General features: G+C 48.5%; 1 protein-coding gene across 1 annotated transcript; it reads right to left on the bottom strand.

Moving 5' to 3' along the window:
* Positions 1 to 1,179: 1,179 nt before the first annotated feature.
* Positions 1,180 to 24,867, bottom strand: LOC130476273 (asparagine--tRNA ligase, cytoplasmic-like). Its single transcript, XM_056848187.1, has 15 exons — positions 24,825 to 24,867; positions 18,099 to 18,181; positions 17,222 to 17,287; positions 17,028 to 17,120; positions 15,027 to 15,116; positions 14,438 to 14,516; positions 13,093 to 13,163; positions 12,602 to 12,688; positions 9,638 to 9,859; positions 8,258 to 8,457; positions 6,898 to 7,033; positions 4,410 to 4,523; positions 3,356 to 3,487; positions 2,100 to 2,231; positions 1,180 to 1,374 (listed from the first exon to the last, which is right to left on the bottom strand). Exons 1-15 carry the CDS (start codon positions 24,865 to 24,867, stop codon positions 1,243 to 1,245), a joined length of 1,680 nt encoding a protein of 559 aa, XP_056704165.1. The 3' UTR covers positions 1,180 to 1,242.
* Between the last annotated feature and the right edge of the window lie 1,015 nt (positions 24,868 to 25,882).

The raw sequence follows: 25,882 nt of genomic DNA, 5'->3' as shown, positions 1-25,882 counted from the left end.
AGTGAAAAGACCTGGTAACCCTAGGGACTAGGCAAATAGGTGATGTGAAAGACCTCAGCCTGAGACCCTGGAGAGCTGCTGCTGGTCTGAGTAGGCAATACTGACTTTGATGGACCCAGGGTCTGGTTCAGTATAAGGCAGCCCCATGTGTTCACTCTTCCATTTCCCTTGGCTTGCTGGGAGGCTTTTTCTGTGCTCAGGACGATTTAACAACAGGGGAGATTTTCCAACTGGCAACCCTCCCCCCCATATGCGGTCCTTTCTGCCACCTAGGGTTGCCAACCTCCAGGAGGTGGCTGGAGATCTCCTGGGATTACAAGTGATCTCCAGGCAACAGAGATCAGCTCACCTGGAGAAAATTGCCGCTTTGAAAGGTGGAGTCTATGGCATTGCGGTCCCTCCCCTCCCTCCTCAGGCTCCACCCCCACAATCTCCAGGTATTTCCCAACCCAGAGATAGCAACCCTACTACCTGTTTCTCTTGTTGGAAACAAGTGTAGTAGAGCTTGCAGCTGCTTAATATGTGATTAAGACTGTTGCTTTTCAAGCCCTGTTCTGCAGCAGGAGCTCCCAATAAGCTATTTTTCAAAGACCTTCATATAGTTGGCAAGTCCAGGTTGGGAAATTCCTGGGGTGAGCTCTGGGGAGAGTAGAATAAATAGGGGAAGAGGCTGTGGCTCAGTGGTAGAGCATTTGATTGGCATGCAGAAGGTCCCAGGTTCAATCCCCGGCATCTCCAGTTAAAGGGACTAGGCAAGTAGGTGATGTGAAAGACCCCTGCATGAGAACCTGGAGACCCGCTGCTGGTCTGAGTGGGCAATACTGACTTTGATGGGCCAAGGGTCTGATTCAGTATAAGGCAGCTTCATGTGTTCAAGATGGCATGTGAAAAAGCACAAAGATTTGCTATGTTGAGGGTAATTATCGTGATACGACCTATCAGTTATTGTAGAATACTTCCCCACCCAGTATTCTTAATGCACTACTTGCAGGAGGGTAACCTACAGTTTATCCTGGATGAGATAATCTGGCAATGAATAAGCACAAAGACTGGCCAGGAAGAGAAGGTTCTGGAAGTCACCAGACTTCAATTTAATACCCACTGCAAAGTGAAGACATTTTCTTCTGAGGAAAAAGAGATGATTGTTCTTGTTTGAATGCAGATGGCAGGAAGAGGAAATGCATTCTTTAATTTTTTAGGGACAGGGTTTTGCTAGGCTAGAGTTTATCCAGAAGACCTTTACTAGGGTTTGCAGCGCTGGACGAAGCGTGGGTAGAGACACACGTCCCGAATGTGATGCCTGTTCAGAATCCAGGTCAGAAACCTCTCCAAGCCCAAACCGTAGCCTCCGTGAGGGCAGGTGCCAAACTTACGCTGTGAAGCCAAAGAAGAGAGAAACATTGTTAGAGATGGCCGAAGCACAAGTAGTCAGCCATCTTGTGGCATGATCCCAATAAGGGGCACCTTGGAGCAGACACAGAAGCAAACCCAAGACGATCTGGTGCTGGACTACCCAACTTCAGTCACATCCAATAGAGAAACACAGCAGAGTAACTGAGAAGTCAGCCGGCAGGAGGCTAGGCCAAAAGTGTGAAACATGCGGAGACACAACAGGTGCCTTCTGTTAAGGGGGTTCTCAGGGCCACAAGAGGTCTTTAATTATTAACCAGTTGACAGACCGAGGCAAACTATTATATCATATTATATAGGAATGTTGGAATTGAACAGCAGCCTGAATATTTGACATGTTTATTGTAAGTCATACACTTTTGAATGACATGGGGGGAGGGGACACGATAATATTATCTCATCTTTATTTTTCCATTCAGCTAGGTGCTTTCTGGTGGATATGGATAATCCAGTTCTTCCAAGCTAGTCATAATGATCTGTGGTTAAACTTTTCACTCCCGCTCTTCTGTTAGCTGCAGAGCATGCAAAACCATCCATGATTTGCAACACTCAAGCCAGAGTTGTGGTTAGAAAGCATTTCTAAACGCGAGTTGCCGTGTTCCTTGTCTTGATCTGCATTTTGCTTTCCAGCCCTGCCGCGTTCCTGGGACAGCAAGAGCACAAAGCCACCAGCACACAATCCTACACACCTGGTCTGTGTACCAGTAGTAAGGTGTGGGGTCGATGCCTTCCCTCTTGTACCCGGCCAGCAGCTCTTCGCTGTCCCAAATACGCATCGAACCGCCGACGATCTCGCCAACGTTGGGCATCAAGACGTCAACCTGAGAGAGGCAAGAAGGAATAAGATCATGAGCTCAGCGAGAATTAATTCAGTCCAGGGGAGACTGTTCCAGTTCATAAAGCCCTGTCTTTGGGACCTCGTGCATAGCTGAAGTGTCTGATGGAGTGGCAGCTTCAGTGTGCTGTGAAGCTGAGTCTCCCAAAAGGTTTGATGGAAAGGTGTGCATTTTTCCTTCCCATGGCTGTCCCTAGGTTTGTAGACAGATGGAACAACATAACACATTCAATGGGCAACGGTGACCATGAACGGCAAGCAGGTACAACTGCCAGAAAAAGGGCTTGTGATCACGGAGTTACTACTAGCAACATGCGTCATCCATGCTATTCACACATTATGTGAGCAAGGTCAGGCAAACGAGCGTGGATTATGTGAACCGACCCACAAAGCAGCAACCTCAAGAACACATCTGCCTTGTGGTGGCGCCACAGCTAGTCTGCACATGACATAAAATGAGGCAGGAGCACTCCTGACTGTCTCTCATCCATTAATGGAGGAGGAATCAAGAGGCATGTACGTAAATCAACCTTTAAAGAGAAGCACTAAAGCTTCCCTTAAAGAAGAGGAAGAAAAGTTGGTTTTTATATGCTGACTTTCTCTACCACTTAAGGATCAAACTAGCTTACAATCACCTTACCTTCCCCTCCCCACAACAGACACCCTGTGAGGTTGGTGAGGTTGAGAGAGTGTGACTAGCCCAAGGTCACCCAGCTGGCTTCATGTGGAGGAATAGGGAAACAAATCCAGTTCACCAGATTAGCCTCTGCTGCTCATGTGAAGGAGTGGAGAATCAAACCCGATTCTCCAGATCAGAGTCCACCGTTCCAAACCACCGCTCTTAACCACTACACCACGCTGGCTCTTGTGACCATGCTGGCACTAAAGCTTTGAGATAAGGAATGTTTAGAACTTCTGAATCCAGCTGCTTACTTGGGTTACAGACCGCTGGTCAACAAAGCCCATCTAACCAGTTCCTAACCTCTGCGTTCATGCCTGTTTAGGTCATCCAACTAGAAAGCCTATTACAGAGGTGGGGAGACACACATTAAAATCCCTTCAGAGCTTCTTGTACTTTGCACGCTGCACTCGCAAGGAATACAAACTGACCGATTCAGTCAGGCGGGAATCCTCCGGGCAGCGCTGCATGTAGAAGGACTTAATCTCAGCGGGAAATCGACACAACAGGATCGGCTCGTTGATGGTATCTGTCATGCGTCTCTCTGGAGCCTCCGGGATGTCCTAAGATGGAAAACAAGGCTTATGGGCTCATCTCCCCCCATCAGGGGGAACGGCCCTGCCCCGCCCAGGTCACTCCCACCCCCTCCAAGCCCTTCCTTAAAGCAAAGTGACCCCTTGAACCGTCAAGCTCGGTTCATCAGCAAAGACAGCGAAGTGGGCGCCTACTCTTTGGAGTCTGGACGCCCAACACATTACAGCCTCCTTTCTGACCGCAGCCCCAAACTGTGGAATGCAGCCTGAACCCAAAATGCTCTCGAGTGGGCGGCAGGCAACCCTCTCAACTGCGTCATGGCAAGATCGCTGCGGCAAAGGGGAAGGAGGGCCGTTTGCTTCCCAGCCAGACCGGAGATTGGTTCTGTACACATCAGCAGAGGTAGGCCCACAAAGCCCCCAGCAGGGCTAATATTTATTTTAGGAAATTTCTGTAATTAAAGTATCCAAACAGCAGCTGCCACAAGGGCATGAGGTTTAGACCACAGGTACAGTGCTGGGTGGTGCTGTTGTTTAAACCTTCCCCTCCCACCACGGCTGCTTCAACACCTCCCCCCACCCCACTGCTTTATGCTTTTCAGCTGCATTACCGTCCAGCTGCAGGAGCCCGGGTGAACACATGAAGCTGCCTTATACTGAATCAGACCTTTTGCATAACCTACTTGGCTGGTTCCTTTAACTAGAGATGCCGGGGATGGAGCCAGGGACCTTCTGCATGCCAAGCAGGTGCTCTACCACTGAGCCACGGCCCCTCTCCATGGCTCTCCAGGGTTTCAGGAAGAGGTCTTTCACACCACCTGCTTACCTAGTCCCTTCAACTGGAGATGCCGGGGATTGAACCTGGGACCTTCTGCATGCCAAGCAGATGCTCTACCACTGAGCCACGGCCCCTCACTGCTGAACTGTCTAATAGCTGCCAACAACACCTTACTTCTCCAAATTCGTAATAGGTGCCGTCTTCCTTCTTCACGTCGTGCTCCTTGAGCCATACAACGGCGTCTGCGTAGTTCATTCGCCTAAAGGGTCGCTTGGGGGGCTGAATTTCCTGCATTGAGAGACGGGGCAGGCGGGTGAGGCGGTGACCTTTTCCACATCAGTTATTGGCCCTGGTTTTGAAGCTGTTGGGAAGCAGGGTTTTTTCCCCTGGCTTCCGTACAGCATCGTGGGGCATCCGTGCAGCTCACAAGTTGTTCCCCCCTTTCTTCCAATTGTTCCCCAACCTGCTTTGCTGCAGTGTTTCAGGAAAGATCACAGCAATGTCTAGAATGCTACTGTGCAGGCAAGAAAATTTTGACCCACATGGCAACCCTTTTCCCTGCCCTTGTCCCTATGGCAGACACACACGTGCAGCCACGCTGGGGGGGGGGGGCTTTTTAAAGAATAACAATTTAGTATCATTAAAATACTGTGTGTCAGGTGCTCTGAATGTTCAGTTTTCATTTTTTTTAAAGTATCTAGCCTCTTTTGTTGTAGAGATATAAGGGGAAAGGTGTTTCTCTGCAACGAGACATAATAAACTAACTTAAAAAAATGAAATCTGGATTTCTGGCCACCTGCTACACATATTAAAAGGGAAACGTCCCCTGTGCAAGTACTGGGTCATTCCTGACCCATGGGGTGACGTCACATCCCGATGTTTACTAGGCAGACTGTGTTTACAGGGTGGTTTGCCAGTGCTTTCCCCAGTCATCTTCCCTTTACCTCCAGCAAGCTGGGTACTCATTTGACCGACCTCGGAAGGATGGAAAGCTGAGTCAACCTTGAGCCGGTTACCTGAAACCTACTTCCCTCGGGATCAAACTCAGGTCGTGAGCAGAGCTTTTGACAGCAGTACTGCAGCTTAACACTCTGCGCCACGGGGCTCTTATTGTAACATTATAAGGATACAATAATATTCAACTGCTGTTACAAAAACCAAAACACACAGAAAAAGTCCCACTGGCATTGGGGTGGGGGGAGATGGCTGCTGCCAGGGGGCAGAGGCAGGGGAAATGAAGGGAAACCCGCCTGGTGGAAGCCCCATTGGCACTGCATTGCATCAGCAGCTGCAACGGGGAAACCACACAAGCTGGTCCCCACGTGGAAAATAACTAGATGTATTTATTTATCTTACTGGATGTCTATCCCGCCTTTCCACCCAATGGGTCCCCAAAACAGCTTATATCATTCTCCTTGCCTCGGTTTTGTCCTCACAACACCCCTGTGAGGTAGGCTAGGCTGAGAATGTGTGACTGGTCCAAGGTCACACAGCAAGCTTCCACGGGAGACTGCAGCCTTATTCATGTTTTGCAGTCAACGATGTTGACTTTGGATGAAATAATCTGTATCCTGAGCCTCGGCTCTTGCCCAAAGATTATCCTAAATATAAGCCCCCAAAAGGAATGAAGAACAGCCTAGCTAAAAATCACAAAAGCAGGGTCCAGAGTTTCATTTAAAGACTCAGGCTGCAGCTGGCCTACGTATGGTGTCAGGACATGGACAGAGGCCCTCCTGGGTGCCCTATGCACCCTGCCTCGAGTTCCAGGGAAGAAAAGAGGATATAAATCCAAGTCACTGGAGAGAAAAATAGAGTGCCTTTGAGGACAACACTGTGGAAGTGACCAAAGCACCAATCACAGGCACTTGTAGGGCACAGAAGAGCGCTCCTCTCGAGTCCAGCTCCAGGGGTGCTAGGATGGCAAGATGTCCCTGCAGCTTTCCACACCGCCAAAAGCCAAATTTTGAACAGAAAGATGGCAGGAGGTAATATATATATGTACGTTTGCTTAGGACATTCGCTTTCCCCATGCCTAGAGACCCTGTTTGGTTCTGAGGAGACTCAAGGCAAGGCCATTTTTGTCTGAGGCAATGAGCCCAGTATCAGATGGGAAGGAGGGGCTGAATAGGGAAAGGAAGAGTGTGGGGAAAAGGGCGGCCACTCTTAATGCCTTTTAAATCATAATAAAAGAAGAGGAGGGTTTTTATATGCCGACTTTCTCTACCACTTAAGAATTAAACCAGCTTACAATCACCTTCCTCTTCCCACAACAGACACCCTGTGAGGTAGGTGAGGCTGAGAGAGCTGTGACTAGCCCAAGGTCACCCAGCTGGCTTCATGTGTAGGAGTGGAGAATCAAATCCAGCTCACCAGATTAGCCTCTGCCACTCATGTGGAAGAGTGGGGAATCAACCCCTTGGTTCTCCAGATCAGACCCCACCGCTCCAAACCACCGCTCTTAACTACTACACCACGCTGGGTCACTTCGAATTAGTTTTTTAGTACTGAGCAAAGCAGCATCAGAATAGGCCTAGCATGCCTCATCTAGATTGACAACATCCCCCAAAATCCTTTGCAAGGGGAATAGATGCTACAGCCCTCGACTCCGGGGGAGGCAAAACCATCGAGAGGAACAAAGAGAACTTTGTTTTCCCTCACTTACGGGGTGGAGCTCGTACACCAAGGCTGACACGGGCGATTTCAAGACTCGGTCCACCACATCGCAGACGAGGTCCTCCAAACGGTCCAGGAGGTCTTCGTAGGTGATGAAAGGGCATTCCGCTTCGATGTGCGTGTATCTGCAGGACAAAACGGAGGGCCTCAGAATCGAGCAGAATGAGAACTTGCTGGATATTTCTGCCAAATCTCTCCTTCTCAGCTACGGGACAGCTTTGCAGGAAAAGCCGCAGATGATACCAGTTCATATTATCTTGTATTGGACCATCAGACCAGATGGGTAGGACCCAACATGGTTTCATGGATAGAATGTCAGAGCAGGATCTGGGAGACCCCGGTTCAAATCCCAACTCTGCCATGGAAGCTTGCTGAGAGACCTGGGGCCAGACACATACTCAAACTAGCCTACCTCACAGAGTTGTTGTGAGCATAAAATGGGGGTGGGGAGAACAATGTATACCTCTTTGGGTCCCCACTGGGGAGAAAGACAAAGTATAAATGAGGTAAAAAAAACCTGAGGTTTAAAAAAACCCAGCCAGCTTTCCTGCTCAAGTCTTTTTCAACCCTCCTGCTTACACTACAGCCCTGTCCCACAAGACCTTTGTCAATGCGGGTCCCATAACTCCCAGCAGAGCCATCTTCCCTTCCTTTTTCACAAGCAGGAAAACTGGTTGGATACAGCCTGATATCTCTGAGCTGGAAATGCCGGGGATTGAATATGAAATAGATACCAGTTCATATTATCTTGTATTGGATGATCAGAACAAATATGTTCAATCAAGGTTAGAATGTCAGATGAAGATCTGGGAGACCCAGGTTCAGGGGCCAGACACACACTCAAACTAGCCTACCTCAGAGTTGTTGTGAGTATAAAATGGGGGGTGGGGAGAACAATGTATACGGCTTTGGATCCCCACTGGGGAAAAAGGCCAAGTATAAATGAGGTAAAAAATGAGGAAAAACCAAATCCAGCCAGTTTTCTTGCTGAAGTCTTCTTCAATCCTCCTGCTTACTACAGCTCAGTCCCACAAGACTTTTGTCAATGCGGGTCCCATAACTCCCAGCAGAGCCATCTTCCCTTCCTTTTTCACAAGCAGGATAACTGGTTGGATACAGCCTGATATCTCTGAGCTGGAGATGCCGGGGATTGAATATGAAATGTTCTGCATAAAGAGCGGATGATCTCCCACTGAGCCAAAGCACCTTCCCGGCAAGATTAGGCCTCAAAGCCCTCCAAAGCCAGGGAAAAGCCAAGGCTGAAAGTTCAGTGCTTTCTAACTATTATCTGGCTGCTTGCTTGACTGTACCACGCAGGATGTATCCTCTCCCCCCAAGTGTGCTCCTACTCAGCCAGGTGCCTGCGGGTGCGAGACTGCTCCGCTCGGTACGACTGGGCGATGCAAAATGTGTCCCCCAAGGCCGGGATGCAGGTCTCCAAGTACAGCTGGGATGACTGTGTCAAATACGCCTCTTCCCCAAAGTAGTCCAGCTTGAAGAGGGTCGAGCCTCCTTCAACCTGCGTTTGGACCAGCGTTGGTGGGGCGACCTAGAAAAGAAAGACTGTACTTTTATCGTAGAAGTCGGTCTCCATGGAACTGATGCATTAGACGTTGCCTTGGTATAGAGGCTGATGACAACCTCTAGTGAAAAATCCCACTTTTTAATTAAGTTTCTAGTCCTCATGGCTGCGGAGGATATTAAAGGCAGGGTTGTCATGGTTGAGGAGGACACCAAGAAGGAGCAGAACTTCAACAAGCTTCAGGAGGAGTCCATTGCTCGTGCCCCTTTATATATATTCAGGTCCAGCTCTACAGGAGAATTACACAACTTTAAGCTTGACAATGAGGAAATGGAAATTGTTGAAGACTTTCTATTCCTTGGCTCCATTATCAACCAAAAGGGAGACTGCAGCCAAGAAATCAGAAGGAGATTGAGCCTGGGAAGGGCAGCCATGAAGGAGCTAGAAAAGATTCTGAAGTATAAGGATATGTCACCGGCCACCAAGATCAAGGTAATTCATGCCGTCGTATTCCCTATTACTATGTATGGGTGTGAAAGCTGGACATTGAAGAAAGCTGATAGGAAGAAAGTAGATTCTTTTGAAATGTGGTGTTGGCGAAGAGTGTTATGGATACTGTGGACCACCCCAAAAAACCAAACCAGTGGGTTATAGATCAAATCAAGCCTGAACTGACCCTAGAAGCTAAAATGACTAAACGGAGGCTATCGTATTTTGGTCACATTATGAGACCAGAGTCACTGGAAAAGACCGTCATGCTAGGAAAAGTTGAGGGCAGCAGGAAAAGAGGAAGACCCAACAAGAGATAGATTGACTCAATATAGGAAGCCACAGCCCTCAATTTGCAAGATCTGAGCAAGGCTATCAGAAATAGGACATTTTGGAGGACTTTGATTCCTAGGGTCGCCATGAGTCAGAAGCAACTTGACGGCACTTAACACACACTAGCTCTTGTGAATTGGCAGAATTACTTAATAGGTTCAGAATTTGACAGGTGGTGTAAGATTCAATACAGCAAGGATCTTAGCTTTTATTTTTTTTAAAGCACACATCTCGCCATTAAGGCTGGAGTTAACAGCTTGGAAATGTTAAGTACGGGCTGCTAGTGAAAGCATCTAGTGCTTGGTAAACCTGCCTACTGAACACAGAATAAAAGCAGAAAATGAACAACCTCTGGGGCGCAGAAGCACCACTTACACACACTTACTTCGTAGTAGCCCCGGTCGAAGAAGTGGTCCCGGAAGCACTGGACAACCGTGGAGCGCACCTTCAAGATTTTGGTCAGGGTGTCCCCTCGAATCATCACGTGCCGGTTGTTCAGCTGCACGTCCACGTCCGACTCTTCGTTGACCAAGTTATCGACTCCGCCGGCCGGAGCCAGGCCAATGAGCTCCCAGTAGTCGCAGGACAACTCGTGGCCTCCTGGAGCCTATGGGGTTTTAGAGGGATAAGAGCACAGACTTAAGAACTCCCCCCCACACCCGGGACAGGCTCAGTTGGAGCCATGAAAGTGCCCAATAGTGGGCTTGATGCTCCAGTGACCCAACTCAGTATTGTCTACTCAGGCAGGGTCTCAGCAGGAGTTGAGATATACCTTTCTTAGCCTACCTGAGATTGTTATCCATTTACATCATTTATCCCCCACCTTTCTCCCCAAACAAGGCCACCAAAGCAGCTATCAATTAAAAGCAGGACTTTAAAAACTCATCATAAAATCAATTAAAACCAAAAACAAGATTCATATTTTAAAAAGTGATTAAAATATAGGGCAGGTGAGAGAGGTCACCGAGGGAACACCAAATGAAATAAAAACCCTTCACTTGCCAGTGATGGAAGGGGTCAGACCAATATCCCTGAGGAGGGAGTTCTACAGTTTCGGCACCACAACCGAGAAGGCCCTCTCCCAGGTTGCTATCTGCCTAAATTTGAAGTTCACCAACTGAACCCAAGACTTCCTGCATGCAAAATGTTATGCTATGGCCCCTCTTCAATGGATGGTATGGAATCTCAAAAAAGATAAAGAACTGGAGAAGGGAGAAATGGAAGACGATAAAGAACTGGAGAAGGGAGAAATGGAAGACGATAGAGAACTGAAGAAGGGAGAAATGGAAGACGATAAAGAACTGAAGAAGGGAGAAATGGAAGACGATAAAGAACTGGAGAAGGGAGAAATGGAAGACGATAAAGAACTGGAGAAGGGAGAAATGGAAGACGATAAAGAACTGGAGAAGGGAGAAATGGAAGACGATAAAGAACTGGAGAAGGGAGAAATGGAAGACGATAAAGAACTGAAGAAGGGAGAAATGGAAGATGATAGAGAACTGGAGAAGGGAGAAATGGAAGACGATAAAGAACTGAAGAAGGGAGAAATGGAAGATGATAAAGAACTGGAGAAGGGAGAAATGGAAGACGATAAAGAACTGAAGAAGGGAGAAATGGAAGACGATAGAGAACTGGAGAAGGGAGAAATGGAAGACGATAAAGAACTGGAGAAGGGAGAAATGGAAGACGATAAAGAACTGGAGAAGGGAGAAATGGAAGAGAATGGAGAAGGGAGAAATGGAAGATGGCAACCAAAATACAGAGGGAAGCACCTTAACGGCTACTAGAAAGCAGTTCAGTGAACGGAGTCTGATGCATTTGGGGCATGGCCGCAACTGCAAAAGCACCCACAGAGGCAGGAAGCTTCGGTACATCCTGTGATCTGTTCTACCAGGCAGAAACTAAAGACATCAGTCTGCAAAGAACTCCTTCAGTCACCACCCTAAAACTGAATACAGAACTTCTACAGCAGCCTGCAGAAGAAAAATCTCCATCTCTCTTTTCTCTCTCCCACTTAACCACTCTGGTTTTTTTCTTTCTTTCTTTGCTTGAACAGCGTTTGAGTTCTGTAAGACTCAATAGCTAACTCAAAACTTCTCTAGTTGGTTCCACTAATCAAAAGATAATGATGATACTATTCCCATTTGGCTTTTTTGTAAATGAACCAGCAGAACTGTCTCTACAGACCATGATTCAGAATCAAGGCCTTAAAAATGCCCCACAAAAAAATTATGCACTTGATGCCTAGTCTAATACCACAGCATAGGTGCAGTAGTGAGCACAACCTTTCTGCTACAGAGGCCTGGCTAATATTCCTGTACTCAGTACTCTAACATCTCCCCCTGCTGGTTTACATCAGCACACATTCCCTGATCTCTGTGTGTGTGTGTGTGTGTGTGTGTGTGTGTGTGTGTGTGTGTGTGTGTGTGTGTGTGTGTGTAAAGTGCCGTTAAGTCACAGTCGACGTATGGCGACCCCTTATGGGGTTTTCAAGGCAAGAGACTAACAGAGGTGGGTTGCCAGTGCCTTCCTCTGTATAGCAACCCTGGACTTCCTTGGTGGTCTCCCATCCAAATACTAACCAGGGCTGACCCTGCTTAGCTTCTGAGATCTGACGAGATCAGGCTAGCCTGGGCCATCCAGGTCAGGGCTTTCCTGATCTACAGAAATGACAGTTTTTTTAATGAAAGTGTGGTGTAGTGGTTAAGGTGTTGGAATAGGATCTGGGAAACCCAGGTTTGAGTCCCCACTTCGCCATGGAAACTTGATGGGTGACCTTGGGCCAGTCACAGGCTCTCAGCCTCGACCCTGGCTAGTATTTGGATGGGAGACCTCCAAGGAACACCAGGGTCACAACACAGAGGCAGGCTATGGCAAACCACCTCTGAACGTCTCTTGCCTTCAAAACCCCACCGGGGTCACCATAAGTCAGCTGCGACTTGATGGTAAAAAAAAAGTAAGGCGTGCAAAATAGTTCATGGAAGTTATGAATAAACTATATGTTTTGCCATGACAAAAGTAGAAGGAGGGAGAAGACCTTCAAAATTGTGTTAATCACTGAAAAACATTCTTCACGGGGAGTAAAAACCAGTCTGGTAGTTATTAAACTAAATGACTAGGGGGGTGGAGGGAGGAGAAATGGGGCATCCAGAGAATTCAGGTGATCAGCAGGTGAATCTACTCCGTTTTGTTTGGCTAAGGAGCAAAACAGTGGAGCAGACAGATGCTCTCCCACAGTTTGGAAATACTATCTCCAAACCAAACGTTACGCCAGCGGCAGCCCAGAGCAAACAGCAGCAGCAACCACAACAAAAACCCCAATCACCATGAGAGCCAAGCATCCACTCACCTGCTTGCCTTCAGGGACCAGGTTGAGTGTTCCATAGACGGCAACGGTGCTCTCAGTGGAGAGGATGACCCCATTGTAGCACTGGCACTAGGAGGGACAGAGAGGAGACCGTTCAGCCTGGGAGGGAGGTCCAAGGTTTTCCTCTGGATTTGAGGGGAGGAGGAGGAGCAAACTCTTCCTTCCTCTCAAATAGTCCTTCCTCATTCGACTCCCCAACTATACATGGACAGGAATTTACAAGGCTTCATTCGGGCCCAAACGATCCTGCTCTCTCCCCTTTACCCTTCTGGTTCAGCTACCTTTCCCTTCCCCACATTTGCATGATCCAGGTCACACATGTTGCCAGATTCGTGCCTCTCTGGAGAGTTCCCCAAGGCACAGAATTTAAGGATGAGGATGAATGAAGCTCTGTCCTACCTCCAGTGTGACTATCAAAAGGACCAAAGGATGCTGTGAGCCTAGAGCTTCACGGGGGGGCGGGGGGCGCTTACCAGTTCATCCGTCAAGACGCACTGAAGAAAGCCTGTGCCATCCCTTAGCACGATAAACATTAGATTTTTTCCTAGCCAGAGAGAGAAAGAGAGAGATTAAGAAGAATTGTTTTTTATATGCCAACTTTCTCTACCTTTTAAGGAGAATCAAACCAGCTTATGATCTCCTTCCCTTCCTCTCCCCACAACAGACACCTTGTGAGGCATGTGGGGCTGAGAGAGTTCAGAGAGAACTGTGAGTAGTCCAAGGTCACCCAGCTGGCTTCATGTGGAGGAGTGGGGAATCAAACCGGTTATCCAGATTGGAATCCACCGCTCTTAACCACTACACCACACTGGCTCTACACTGGAAGTAAGGGGTGCAAAATTATTATGACATTCTCCATGAACTAAGGTGAAAACATACATTTCAAAACTTTCCCTGGTTAATTTTGCTACCAAGGCAGGGAGAAGAATGACACTGGAATCATTTTATCCCCTTATGAGAGACAGTATGGAGTAATGTTTGGTATGTCAAACTAGGCTTGCGAAGATACAGGTTCACATCTCTCTTCTGCCACAAACACCACTGGATGACTTCAGGCAAGCCACTCACTCACTCTCTCTCTCGTGTGAACCTGTCTCACAAGTAGGAGCGTGGGGACAAAATGGAAGAGTACGTATCCCACCCTTGGAGCAAAAGTGGGAAAAAGTTATAACAGGGCTATTCCCAGATGTGAGACAATTTTTAAATCCTTCACACGTAACCCATTTTGGAGCGCACAAAGGCAGTACAATTCAAGATGGCAGCTCCTAAGCTTTGGCTGGCTTCTCATGAACACACATGAAGCTGCCTTAGACTGAACCAGACCCCTGGTCCATCAAAGTCAGTATTGTCTGCTCAGACCGGCAGTGGCTCTCCAGAATCTCAGGCAGAGGTCTTTCACATCACCTACTTGCCTAGTCCCTTTAACTGGAGATGCCGGGGATTGAACCTGGGACCTTCTGCATGCCAAGCAGAGGCTCTACCATTGAGCCACGGCCCCTTCCAGACCACCTACCCCACAGATCCTAGGAGAATTTGGGAAGATGAGGGAGGGAAGCTGGCTCATCTGTTGTGTGTGTGTGTGTGTGTGTGTGTGTGTGTGTGTGTGTGTGTGTGTAAAGTGCCGTCAAGTCGCAGCCGACTTATGGCGACCCCTTTTGGGGGTTTTCATGGCAAGAGACTAACAGAGGTGATTTGCCAGTGCCTTCCTCTGCACAGCAACCTTGGTATTCCTTGGTGGTCTTCCTAAACTCCTGCAGGGATTAAAAAAACCCTCTCCACTTCATACACAGATCTGGTTGTTTTTAATGTTCTGTTCACCTTGTCTACGCAGTCTATGGACCCAGCCAAAGACTTTCACTCTCTCCCCTCTGTGGGCCTCTAGAGCACGGATCTTTACCTGTTTAAAAACAAGCAAAAGACTTCACAACTATTGTTTCAAAATCAATTCAACATATAAACATATAGAGATACTTTAAAAACCATCTCAAGAATACCCCTTCCGTACACACACTCTTTGTGGACTATCTCCAGCCATAATTTATCTTATATTCCATAAGTTAGTTGTATTAGCCTTTTACATCCAAACAACAACAAAAAAAAATCTTCTAGCACCTTAAAGATGAAAAGATTTCTTGCAGCGTGCGCTTTCAAGAATTACAGCCCACACTGTTGTGTGTATGTGTAAAGTGCTGTCAAGTCGCAGATGCTTGTATGTTAATATACAACAGTTGGCAATTTAAGGTTGGCTGTCTATGTTGATTTCATTTGTTGTATTATATTTTACATAGCAGTACAATTTAGTTTATATTATACGTTGTTTTAGGACTGCCAGCTACAAGCCAAATGCATATGCCCTTCAGAACAGCTGCCTGAAGTTTCTCTTTTCAAGCGCTGAAGTTTTACTCACACACTTGGGTTCCGGGAGACTAGAATCATCCTCAATTATTATCTTCCTTGCTTCCTCCAAGTTCTTTTCACGCCGCAACACATCTTCTGCCTTAAAAAAAAGAAGACGACATAACTAGTCATTTATTCTGTAATCTATAACTCATGTCAAATTAAAGTCAATTGAAACTGTTAAAGAACCATGGTATCATATTCAATGGGATGCAGACTGCACTTCTGGGAATTTAAGTCAGATGACTTAATAGTCAAACACAGGCTGGAAACAGTAAAATCAGGTACAGAAGCTTTCTGAGATTGTCAATTTAAAAACAAAGTTTCTAGCCCTTATGACTACCAGAGGTCAGTTTGAAGATCTGGGTCAAAGGAGCCTAATCTTAGTAGATTTTTTGATCTCCTAAGAACCAGATTACACATGCACCTTTCTTTTGGAAAGTTTCTGCTACAGGGATGGAAATTTTCCCTAACTATACTGCTACAGCAAAAAACAGGTGTGCCGTTACAAATGCGCACATCATATGTGCAAGCATCATACGTGTAAATATGTAACACATGAGTGTGCCAGGGGTATCAAAATTAGCAGCAGTCCTTGCCAGGTTGCTAAACCTGGCCTTGAACCCTAATTTTTTGGCAGGGGAGGAAACTAACACCAGTCAATCCACACATCTGCATTTGGGAGGGGCCATGGCTCACTGGTAGAGCATCTGCTTTGCATGCAGAAGGGCCCAGGCTTAATTTCTGGTATCTCCAGTGAGAAGGATCGGATAGTAGAGGATGCAATAGACTGCCAACAGAGGCCCTGGAGTGCCACTGCCAGTCAGAGTAGACAATAGTGATCGTGATGGATCAACAGGTTGGACTCAGCAGAAGGCAGCTTTGTGTTTCTGTATGCTGTGGGTCGCTAAAGTTAGTTTCTATCTGGGATTCCTCAAATCATATTCCACACAAGAAGAGAGGGGGCAGAAAAACACACAAGCCCTACCACAACAAGCCAGGTTCACACAATTTAGCATTGGCTAATCCCTGACCTGGATGGCCCAGGCTAGCCTGATCTCGTCAGATCTCAGAAGCTAAGCAGGGTCAGCCCTGGTTAGTATTTGGATGGGAGACCACCAAGGAATACCAGGGTTGCTTCACGGAGGAAGGCACTGGCAAACCACCTCTGTTAGTCTCTTGCCATGAAAACCCCAAAAGGGGTCGCCATAAGTCGGCTGCGACTTGACGGCACTTTACACACACACACAAATGTGAAATCTGACATCCAAAGCAGAGCATCAGATGCAGTAAAGGGTTCGGTTCACACATATGTGCATGTCACTTGAGGATCTGTAGCTCAACATGAAAGTTCATTACACTGAGAAGCACTGTGAAGTGATACAGAACAAATATTCTCTGTGGTGGCCAGGGCTTGATTTAAACTGATGCTTGACCCATGAAAAGCTGTCTCCATTTAGAAGAAGAGTTGGTTTTTATATGCCAACTTTCTCTACCACTTAAGGAAGAACCAAACTGACTTACAATCACCTTCCCTTCCCCTCTCCACAACAGACACCCTGTGAGGTAGGAGGGACTTAAAGCACTCTAAGAGAGCTGAGACTAGCCCAAGGTCACCCAGCTGGCTTCATGTGTAGGAGTGGGGAATCAAACCTGGTTCTCCAGATTAGACACCACTGCTCCAAACCACTGCTCTTAACCACTACACCGCACTGGCTCTCAGCGACCCAACGGCAACCAAACAGTGTGCAAGAGCACACTTACAGGGACAAATGCTTTGGCATCCACGTTTAAATCAGGCCTTATTCACGCATGCAAGGGAATCTTCTTGAAGCCAGTTACCAGATAAAGAGAGTTGTGTGTTTGAAGCAGTTTTGGGGCAAGTTAGTATCTGGATGAGTCTCAGGATGTTGAAGGAAGAAATTGGAATTCACTCCAACCGGCCTTCAAGACAATGCGCGAGAAAGACCATAACCATTCCAGCACTAACCCATCCTGTTTCCTAACCCACCTCTTTCTTTTCTCGAGCTTCAGTTTTCGACAGCTCTCGCTGCCACTGCTTTCGGGCATTCTTGAACTGAGTCTTGGAAATAACATCCCATCTCTAAGCAGAGGAAAACAAAAATGGCAGCGAAACTTGTTTAGTGTGTTGGTGAAAAGAAAACCTGACACTGTATAAAAGAGAATAATTCAGTTTTACGCCACCTCGTTTTCTTTGTTGGTGTCCACGTAGATTGTAGGAAACGGCTCTTTCCCCACTGCCAGCAAAGCCTTTAGAAGAGGGGAAAAGAAAGATAAATAAGAGTGTTTTTGTATTTTTTTTAAAAAGATAATTGATGCTTAAAGGTCAGAGACTTTTGTATTAACCTCTTACATTAAAGTTTCCTAATTATGATATATGGGCTGGATTCACACAGCACCCTAGTTGTACGTGGCCTGCAACTACATTAGCCCTCACACACCCATGTAGACAAATGGAACGTGTGAACATTACATTAGCCCTCCTGAACATTACATCAGTTCCTGTGAACCAGGGGTCCCCAATGTGGTGCCGTGGTGCGCACCAACACCTTTCCTGGAGCCCAAGTGTTTTTATAAAGTCGGCGGGGCCAGGTGGGGCTTTTGTCCTGCAGGGTTTCTGACAGGCCACTGGAGATTTGATGGGCTTTGCAGATTTTAAAAAATGTTGCTTTTGCAGCAGCTGCCACGACAGTACAGGTATCTTCACTGTGTGACTGAAGATAAGCTGCAGCAGCCATTCTGTGGCTGATGCCACCTCCTGTGGCAGAATTGCAAAGGTACCCACAGGATCAAAAAGGTTGGGGAACCCTGCCGTAAACTAATATGGAACACATTTTTCCAACTGCCAAGTACAGGAATTACTGGATACTCTCAATCGAGGGGTCACCCAGCTCATGCATTACGTTTTTCTAACAAGCGCACAAACTGAGACAAGGTTATTGCTGTTTGCATGGGCAGTGTGAGCCCGCCCTCTAATACAACTGATGTCTGAAACGTTCCACAGCCCAAACCATGGGAAAGACGCATTTTATTGTTAGTTATCCAGCCATGAAAATGGTACCTTCAAAGCTGTCTTGAAAGGCTTCTCTTTCGTTCCGTTGCCTTCGAAGTCGCATCCTTCTCGGTCCGAGACGTACACCTCTCCTTTGAAAGCACACAGAAACACTGGCCTCAGCAGCTGCTTTAGCGCTCAAGTTCGAGAAAGCCACACTAAGAGCGCTATGGACCACAAAGGATGCTCTGAGCTTCCGACTGTTGGATGTGGAAAGCGAGCGCCAGCGTGGTGCAGTGGTTAAGAGCGGCAGACTCAAATCTGGAGAACCCGGTTCAACCCCCCACACCTCCACATGAAGCCTGCTGGGCGACCTTAGGCCAGTCGCAGTTCTCTCAGAACTCTCTCAGCCTACGCAGAGGCAGGCAATGGCAAACCCCCCTTCGAATGTCTCTTGCCTTGAAAACCCTGCGGGGTCGCCAAAAGTCAGCTGTGACCCGACGGCACTTTCCTCCACCACCAGATGGAGAGCGCTCGTCTTTAAATGCTGGTGGTTGGTTCCTTAGGAGCCGAGAATCCTAACCCAAACTGCCAGCGAGCACAGAAAGAAGAAAAGCAAAGACCGGGAGAATCGGAAAGGGTTCTGCAAGAGAAGGAACCCAGGTGCTTCATTTACTGCTCCGAATGGCTGATTTTTGGACTTGTGGGTCACCATACCAAAAAGGTTGGGACCCATTGCTCTGTAGTGTTATATCCACCTGTTGTCCCTTCCTTCCCCAAACCCTGCCCTCCCCAGGCTCCACCCCTAAATCTCCAGAAATATACCCACTTGGAGTTGACAACCCTACCCAGTGGACAGCCAATATTCCTCAAAAGCCACAGCTCGGGTCTTTTGAAGCAAGTCTGTTGGCAAGCAATACAGATCTTCCCTGATTCCTTCTGCTTCTATAAAAAAGAGTGTCCCCCCATTAGAAGATACTTCATTACAGGGAACCACTGAGCCGAAAGATTCTGTGCCGCATGTGGTCATATGTGCTACTCGAGATCACAAAGAATCTTTTTTCATGTTCACCGCACCATACAACACCAGCTAAAAATGTCCCCCCCCCTTTGGGAGCAGAGGTTCAGAGCTCAACTTACTATGCAACTCTTCCCCCAACCCCAATTAATCATCGCTTCACAAAGCCAAGCCAACTCCACAAAGTACTTTTGTTTTCCACCTGCCCAGCAAAACATCCTTTATAGCAGCTTGCTTGCTTTCACTTTCCATCTTCTCAGTACCCAGGCTTTACAGAAGAAGAACACCAACTGGAAAATGTGGCATAGTAGTTAGAGTGCTGGGACTAGGATCTGGGAGACCCATTTCTGAATCCTCACTCTCCCCAAACCTTGAAGCAGTCACACATTCTTAGCCTAACCTAAAAGAAGAATAGTGGGTTTTTGTATGCCAACTTTCTCTGCCTTTTAGGTAGACTTAAACCGGCTTGCAATCTCCTTTCTTTCCTCTCTCCGCAACAGACACCTTGTGAGGTAGGTGGGGCTGAGAGAGTTCAGAGAGAACTGTGAGTAGCACAAGTTCACCCTGCTGGCTTCATGTGTAGGAGTGGGGAAACCAACCCGATTCTCCAGATTAGAGTCTGCCGCTCATGGGGAATCAAACCTGGTTCTTCAGATTAGAGTCCACCGGTCCTAACCACACCACCACACTGGCTCTCCCTGGCCTACCTCCCAGGGTTGTTCTGAGGATAAAATGGAGGGGAGGAAAGGAAGACAATGGAAGCTCCTTTGGGTCCCAGGGATAAAGGCAAGGTATCAATGAAGTAATGGTTTGTCAATCCCAAAATCATTAAGCTTCCCTAGTAGTGATTTCTGACCTGTAGTTCCACTAGTGTACAGTGGTAACCAAAGCACTGTGATGCTATATTAAGAGGGGGTGGGGTGTTGATTGAGCTTCCTTCCCTCTTTGTTCTATAGGGGTTCACTGTGTAGTTTTCACACATGAACAGCCACAAACCTGGGACAAACTACATGCCAAGCAGATGCTCTACCACCGAGGCACACCTCAGTTCCCTTCACAAGCAGCTCTTTTAAGAAGATTTTGGGGGGAGGGTTAACTTACCTACATGGTTACAGCATTGCTGGGAAGGGGGTTCTGGAGTGAGGAAAGGAAATACTCCCTTTCCCATCCTCCCCGCCCCCAAACTCCCAGACTATAGCATAATTGAGCTAAAGAGTGTGGGGCTGGTAACCCACACTGTGCATGAGCACACTAGCTACATCTTGCCCTATGGGGCAATAAAACGAAAGAACGCAGGACTGGGGCTGCCTACATAACCTCTGGAGAGAGGCCTGGGAATGCTGAGGCCATGATCTCCATTGTCTACCCCTCCAAGAATCCAGGTGGGCTGGGCAAGGAAAAGGGAGAGCCGGGGAACGCCAAGGAACTACTTGTGAGTAACCTTACAAGTGGTGAGGAGCAACGGCACATTAGCAGGGCAGGAAGGGAGAGCGAGAACACTCTCAAGGGAGCAATATCCAACAGGGAGGAGGCGGCAACTTAACAGAGGAAGGAACACCTGGGGAATGCAAGACACCCGGGGAGATGGGTGTGGGAAGGAAAATGTAAGGGGATTGGTGATGGGAGAGGATAAATCCTCCCAAGCAGGAGGAGAAGGAAGTGTCTTAACCCAGGAGCATGAGTCGCCAGAGAAAGAGCATATTATCGAAAAGATGAGGCAGACGCTAGGACTGTAGAAGGCTGCAAAAGAGTGGGGGTCCAATCTCTCTGCCCCCTCTGAGGCTGGTGGGAAAACAGTAGTTGTATGGGGGCTGCGGTGTCCAAGAGGGACAACATGGCGGGAAAGGGCGAGCCTGAGAAATTGGTGGAGAATGCGGGCACTAGCTTTGCCCTAGACAAGCCCCTTCCATGGATTCCAGCCTCTGCAGGGCGGACCAGCCAGCGTGGAACCCCACAACCCGCTCAAGTGCAGTTGCCCACAGTCTCGGAGTCGACATCCAAGGAGGAGTTTGCTTTCTTCTCAGAAGCCCGAGGAGAAAGAATGGACTTCACCCAGTTTGCCCAGAGGATGGCAGAACAACAGGTGCGTCTTCTGAGAGACTTCATGACCCAACGACAAGAGTTGCATGCCACCTTCATCAGGGATGTGTGCCGTGCCCTGAAAGCGGGATGCAGGGCCCCTGACAACCCCAGCCACTCAGAGGGATTCCCGGGGGCAGGGGAGAGGAGCATCCCCTTTCAGCTAACAAAATTTGGACCAGAGGATGACATAGATGCCTATTTTGAGGCCTTTGAGCGTACCGCAGAGGCCGCTAGGTGGCCCAAGGAGCAGTGGGCTTTCATTATAGGCCCCTTTTTGACTGGGGAAGCCCAGGCGGCCCTCAGGGTCCTCCCTAAGTCTGATAGGGCAAACTATGATACTCTGAAGAAGGCAGTTTTGGACCACTATGAGATCACACCTGAGACTTATCGGCAGAAGTTCCGGTCCATGACCTACAAGAAAGGAGACAGGCCGAAGGCCTTGGTGGCTTCCCTCCGGGATATGGCTTTCCGGTGGCTGTGCCCATCGTCGGAAGAGGGGAAACTCATCGTAGAAAAAGTGGTGCTAGAACAACTGTTACATATACTACCCCCCAGAGCTTGGTACTGGGTGGCCTGCAGCAAGCCCAATACTCTGAGGGAGGCAACCACTTTGTTAGAAAATGTCCTGGCAGCCGAGCCGAGAGAGGGGCCCAACGTATCAGTCGGATGGATAGAGGGGGGCACAGCCGCCAATTCCGGGACCCTGAATGCCGAGAGGCCCGCTTCCAGCAGGTACCCTGGGGCGAGGAAGAGTGCCTCAAGGAAGGGGAGGATCTCAGGTCCCCCACCCAACTCTTCCTATCCTGCGAGGCAAGAGACTCATGTGGGAATGGGCTGGGCAAGGAAAGGGGAGAGCCAGGGGACCTACTTGGGAGTAACCTCACACAGGGTGAGAAGCAATGGCACATTAGCAAGGCACGGGGAAGGAGAGCGAGTACACTCTCAAGGGAGCAATACCCAACAGGGAGGAGGTGGCAACTTAACAGAGGAAGGAACACCTGGGGAATGAAGACACCTGGGGAGAGGGGTGTGGGAAGGAGGATATAAGGGGATTGGTGATGGGAGAGGATAAATACCCCAAGCAGGGGCCAGCCAAGGCGGACATGGGAGCATCTTGGCCCAGGAGCCAGAAAGAGAGCATTATCAAAAAGGCGAGGCAGATGCTGGGGCAGTAGAGAGCAGCAAAGGAGCGTGGCTGCAATCTCTCTGCTTACTCTGAGGCTGGTAGGAAGACAGTAGATGTACACAGCAGGAAAGGGAGAGCCTGACAGGACTATACTACTGTGTGTAGTACGTACCATCAGTTGCTTTATGTATCATCCTATCATGTAATTTCTCCATTGTTTGATATGTTAATGCTTATACTTTGTTCCAGCTTTAGTCCAGATTTTTAACTTGGTTTTAACATCCGCATTCTAATCCTGTTGTATTGCTCATTGGAAGACTTGTCACTAGCTTCAGACAACGCGTCTCAATATGTAATGATGCTTAAGGAATCAAGTGGTCCTTAAGCTGTGTCTCTTATTTCAAAAGAGGCAGAATTGGCAGTGATTCCTTGGGTGTGGGCAGAGGATATCCCAATTGTTGTGGGCAGGGGATACCCCAAATGTACCCCCAGTAGTGGTTCACTTGAAGCCAGGAGCAAAGCCTGTACGTAAGTCACAATACCCTTTGACTGTTAGGAAGGGGTTGAAGGAATTGACAATTTCTTGCAATATGGGTTGTTAGGGGAGACTGTATCATCTCAGTCCCAACCCACCGAGACTTAAAGCAGATTACATTTACAGCGCGTAATCTGCCTCGAGTCTCAGTGAGAAAAGACTGTAATCTGGAGAACCGGGTTCGATTCCCTGCTCCTCCACATGCAGCCTGCTGGGTGACCTTGGGCCAGTCACAGTTCTCTCTGAACTCCCTCAGCCCCACCTGCCTCACAAGGTGTGAGGGAGGAAGGGAAGGTGATTGGAAGCCTTTTTGAAACCCCTTAGAGGTGGAGAAAAAATAGGCTATATAAACCAACTCTTCTTCTATAAGCAAAGTAAATAAAAGTAATCAGAGAACTGATGCAACAGCAGAGAATGGATTGCAACTCTGTGCTGTGGGGGTTTTTTCCCCCCAGGGAGGTTTCTTGCCAACTCTAGGTTGGGAAATTCCTAGCGATTTGGGGCAGAGCCAAGGGAGGGTGGGCTTTGTGGAGAGAGCTCAGCGGGCTATAGTACCATAGAGCCCACCCTGCAAAACTGAGGAACTGCTCTCTGTAATCTGGAGATCAGTTGTAATCTGGGGAGATCTCCCGGCCCCACTTGGGGACTGGCAACCTTAGGGAAGCCTTCCTCCCAAGAAACCCTTCTCCCCTCTTTGATACAGTCCACTGGTTACCGCGTTCTTCTACGAGAGAATTGGGCCGTAAGCAAAACAAGTAGTTCTGGGCCTACACTTTGCCCTTCTGCTTTTTGGGTTCCAAGGCAGGAGGGCAGTGCAGGTAGGCAGCTCTGGGCTTGCCAAGTTTAGGGAGAAACCACCGTTTCCCACTTGGAAATGCAGCCATGGACACACACCCTTGTTCGTCGGCAGGGGCATTTTGCCCCTGACTTTTTGCCAAGGGCTCAGCCAGTCTGCTACACAAAGGGAAGGGTGCAAATGAGCCCCCCAAGGCAGGCCAAGAGAGTCTCCTTTCTGTTTCCTCTGCTGCATCCAGCGCAGCATCTCCTTCACTTTCATTATCACCAGGAAAGCCTCACTAAAGGTGTTGCCAACCTCCAGGTGGTGGCTGGAGATCTGCTATTACAACTGATCTCCAGGCAACAGGAATCAGCTCCCCTGGAGGAAATGGCTACTTTGGCAATTGGACTCTATGGCATTGAAGTCCCGCCTGTCTCCAACCTCAGGCTCCACCCCCAAAATCTCCAGGTATTTCCCAACCCAGAGCTGGCAACCCTACTCACGAATTTTAAAAAACTGTTTAGACACTTCTGCGGAAGTCAGGTGATGGGTCACTTTTTTAAGGTGGGGGGGGGGGTCAAAAGGGTATTTTTGTTTTGATGAACTTTATAACTTTGTATAATTATAATTGATACTCTTTTGTATTTTCTTTTTGTTTTTGGTTGTTATTGTATTTGTTTGTTTTGATATTATAAAAATAAAAAAAATTACACTAATTTTTTTTTTTAAAAAACCCTTTCCCATCTATTCCCTGCACTGAACCCCAAAGTGAGAGGAAGAGAAAGGGGCTACCAGAGCCCCCCCCCCATTTTGGCAAAGTTCTGTGCCACTTTCCAAGCAGATTTCTCAGGGGAACATTAACAAAAACCATAGGGAAGATCCCCCCCATCCTAAATGTTGAACAGCTGTTAGTTACACTCAGATTGCTTTTGTTGCTTGGAGCAGCCGACATTAAAGGGGAGGGCTTCTAATGCAAATATACACCGCCTATGCGATTTAAAAAACCGGAAGCGTATTTATGGGTAGGCAGACCCTCCTCAATCCATTAATTGCAGCAATTGCAGCAAAATCTCCCTGCAATGCAGCAGAGACCGTTTGCAACCCCATTGCTCCCGGCCCATACAGCACCAAGCCAGCCCCACCGACTCATGGATGGGAGAGCAGCCCCCTTCCCCATGCCCTAATGGGGCCCCAGCTCCAGCTCCCCAAGGAGGGCAGGGCAACCCCCCTGCCTGCCTTCCTCGTTGCAAGCTCACCCAAGGCCAGCCTCTCCGCCTTCTCAACGATCGCCGCAGACATGGTTGCAAAGCCCGACGCTTCCCTTCCACTTTGTAGCGACTCCTCCAGAAATCACGCCTTATAGTATCCGGATTGCATCAGGCGCACGCCGCCTGCCCTGCCGCAAAGCAACCCTGAGTGCCGCACGGAGCCGGGTGATCCCACCCACCTCACGCCTGGGCCAGGGGACGCTACTATGGCGTTGCAACCAGGCGGAGCCTGCAAAAGTGCAGCGCTGATGCCCGATCGGCTCTCTCTGCACGCTTCCCTGATTGCTAAGGAGGGACCATGTGCAAAGCATTCAGATGCAATCGCATGCGGAGCAAGTAGGGTTGCCCCATGAACACATGAAGCTGCCTTATACTGAATCCGACTCTTGGTCCATCAAAGTCAGTATTGTCTACTCGGACCGGCAGCGGCTCTCCAGGGTCCCAGGCAGAGGTCTTTCATATCTCCTACTTGCCTGGTCCCTTTAACTGGAGATGCCAGGGATTGAACCTGGGACCTTCTGCCTGCCAAGATGATGCTCTACCACTGAGCCACGACCAATTTTTACCCTGGAGCAACAGCCCAGGAGTAGCAACCGGGCTTGTGCATTTGCACCGCAGACGTCAACGTGGCCTGAAGGAGGGACAACGTGCCAAGCATCGCATGCGGAACAAGTAGGGTTGTCAACTCCAGGTGCTAGCTGGAGATATCCTGGCAACCCTGCTCTTACAACTGATCCCCAGCCGATAGAGATCAGTTCACCTGGAGGAAAGGGCCACTTTGGCAATCGGACTCTATGGCATTGAAGTCCCTCCCCAAACCCCGCCCTCGTAAGGCTCCGCCCCTAAAAACCTCTCACCGGTGGCAAAGAGGGACCAGGCAACCCTAAAGAGGGAGCCAGGCAGGGAAGGCGCGGCCCATTCATTCCCAGGCCTGCGCGCCCTGGAAGTCTCTTAACGCAGATTGTGAACTGCGCCTGCCAAAGAGCTCCTCCATTTAGGGTTGCCAGCTCCGGGCTGGGAAATACCTGGAGATTTTGGGGGTGGAG

The sequence above is a fragment of the Euleptes europaea genome, chromosome 4 (genome assembly GCF_029931775.1).
Source record: "Euleptes europaea isolate rEulEur1 chromosome 4, rEulEur1.hap1, whole genome shotgun sequence".
In the NCBI taxonomy this organism is placed as follows: Eukaryota; Metazoa; Chordata; class Lepidosauria; order Squamata; family Sphaerodactylidae; genus Euleptes; species Euleptes europaea.
The sequence above is the reverse complement of the archived record's forward strand: the minus strand, read 5'-3'. Positions and strand labels throughout refer to the sequence as shown.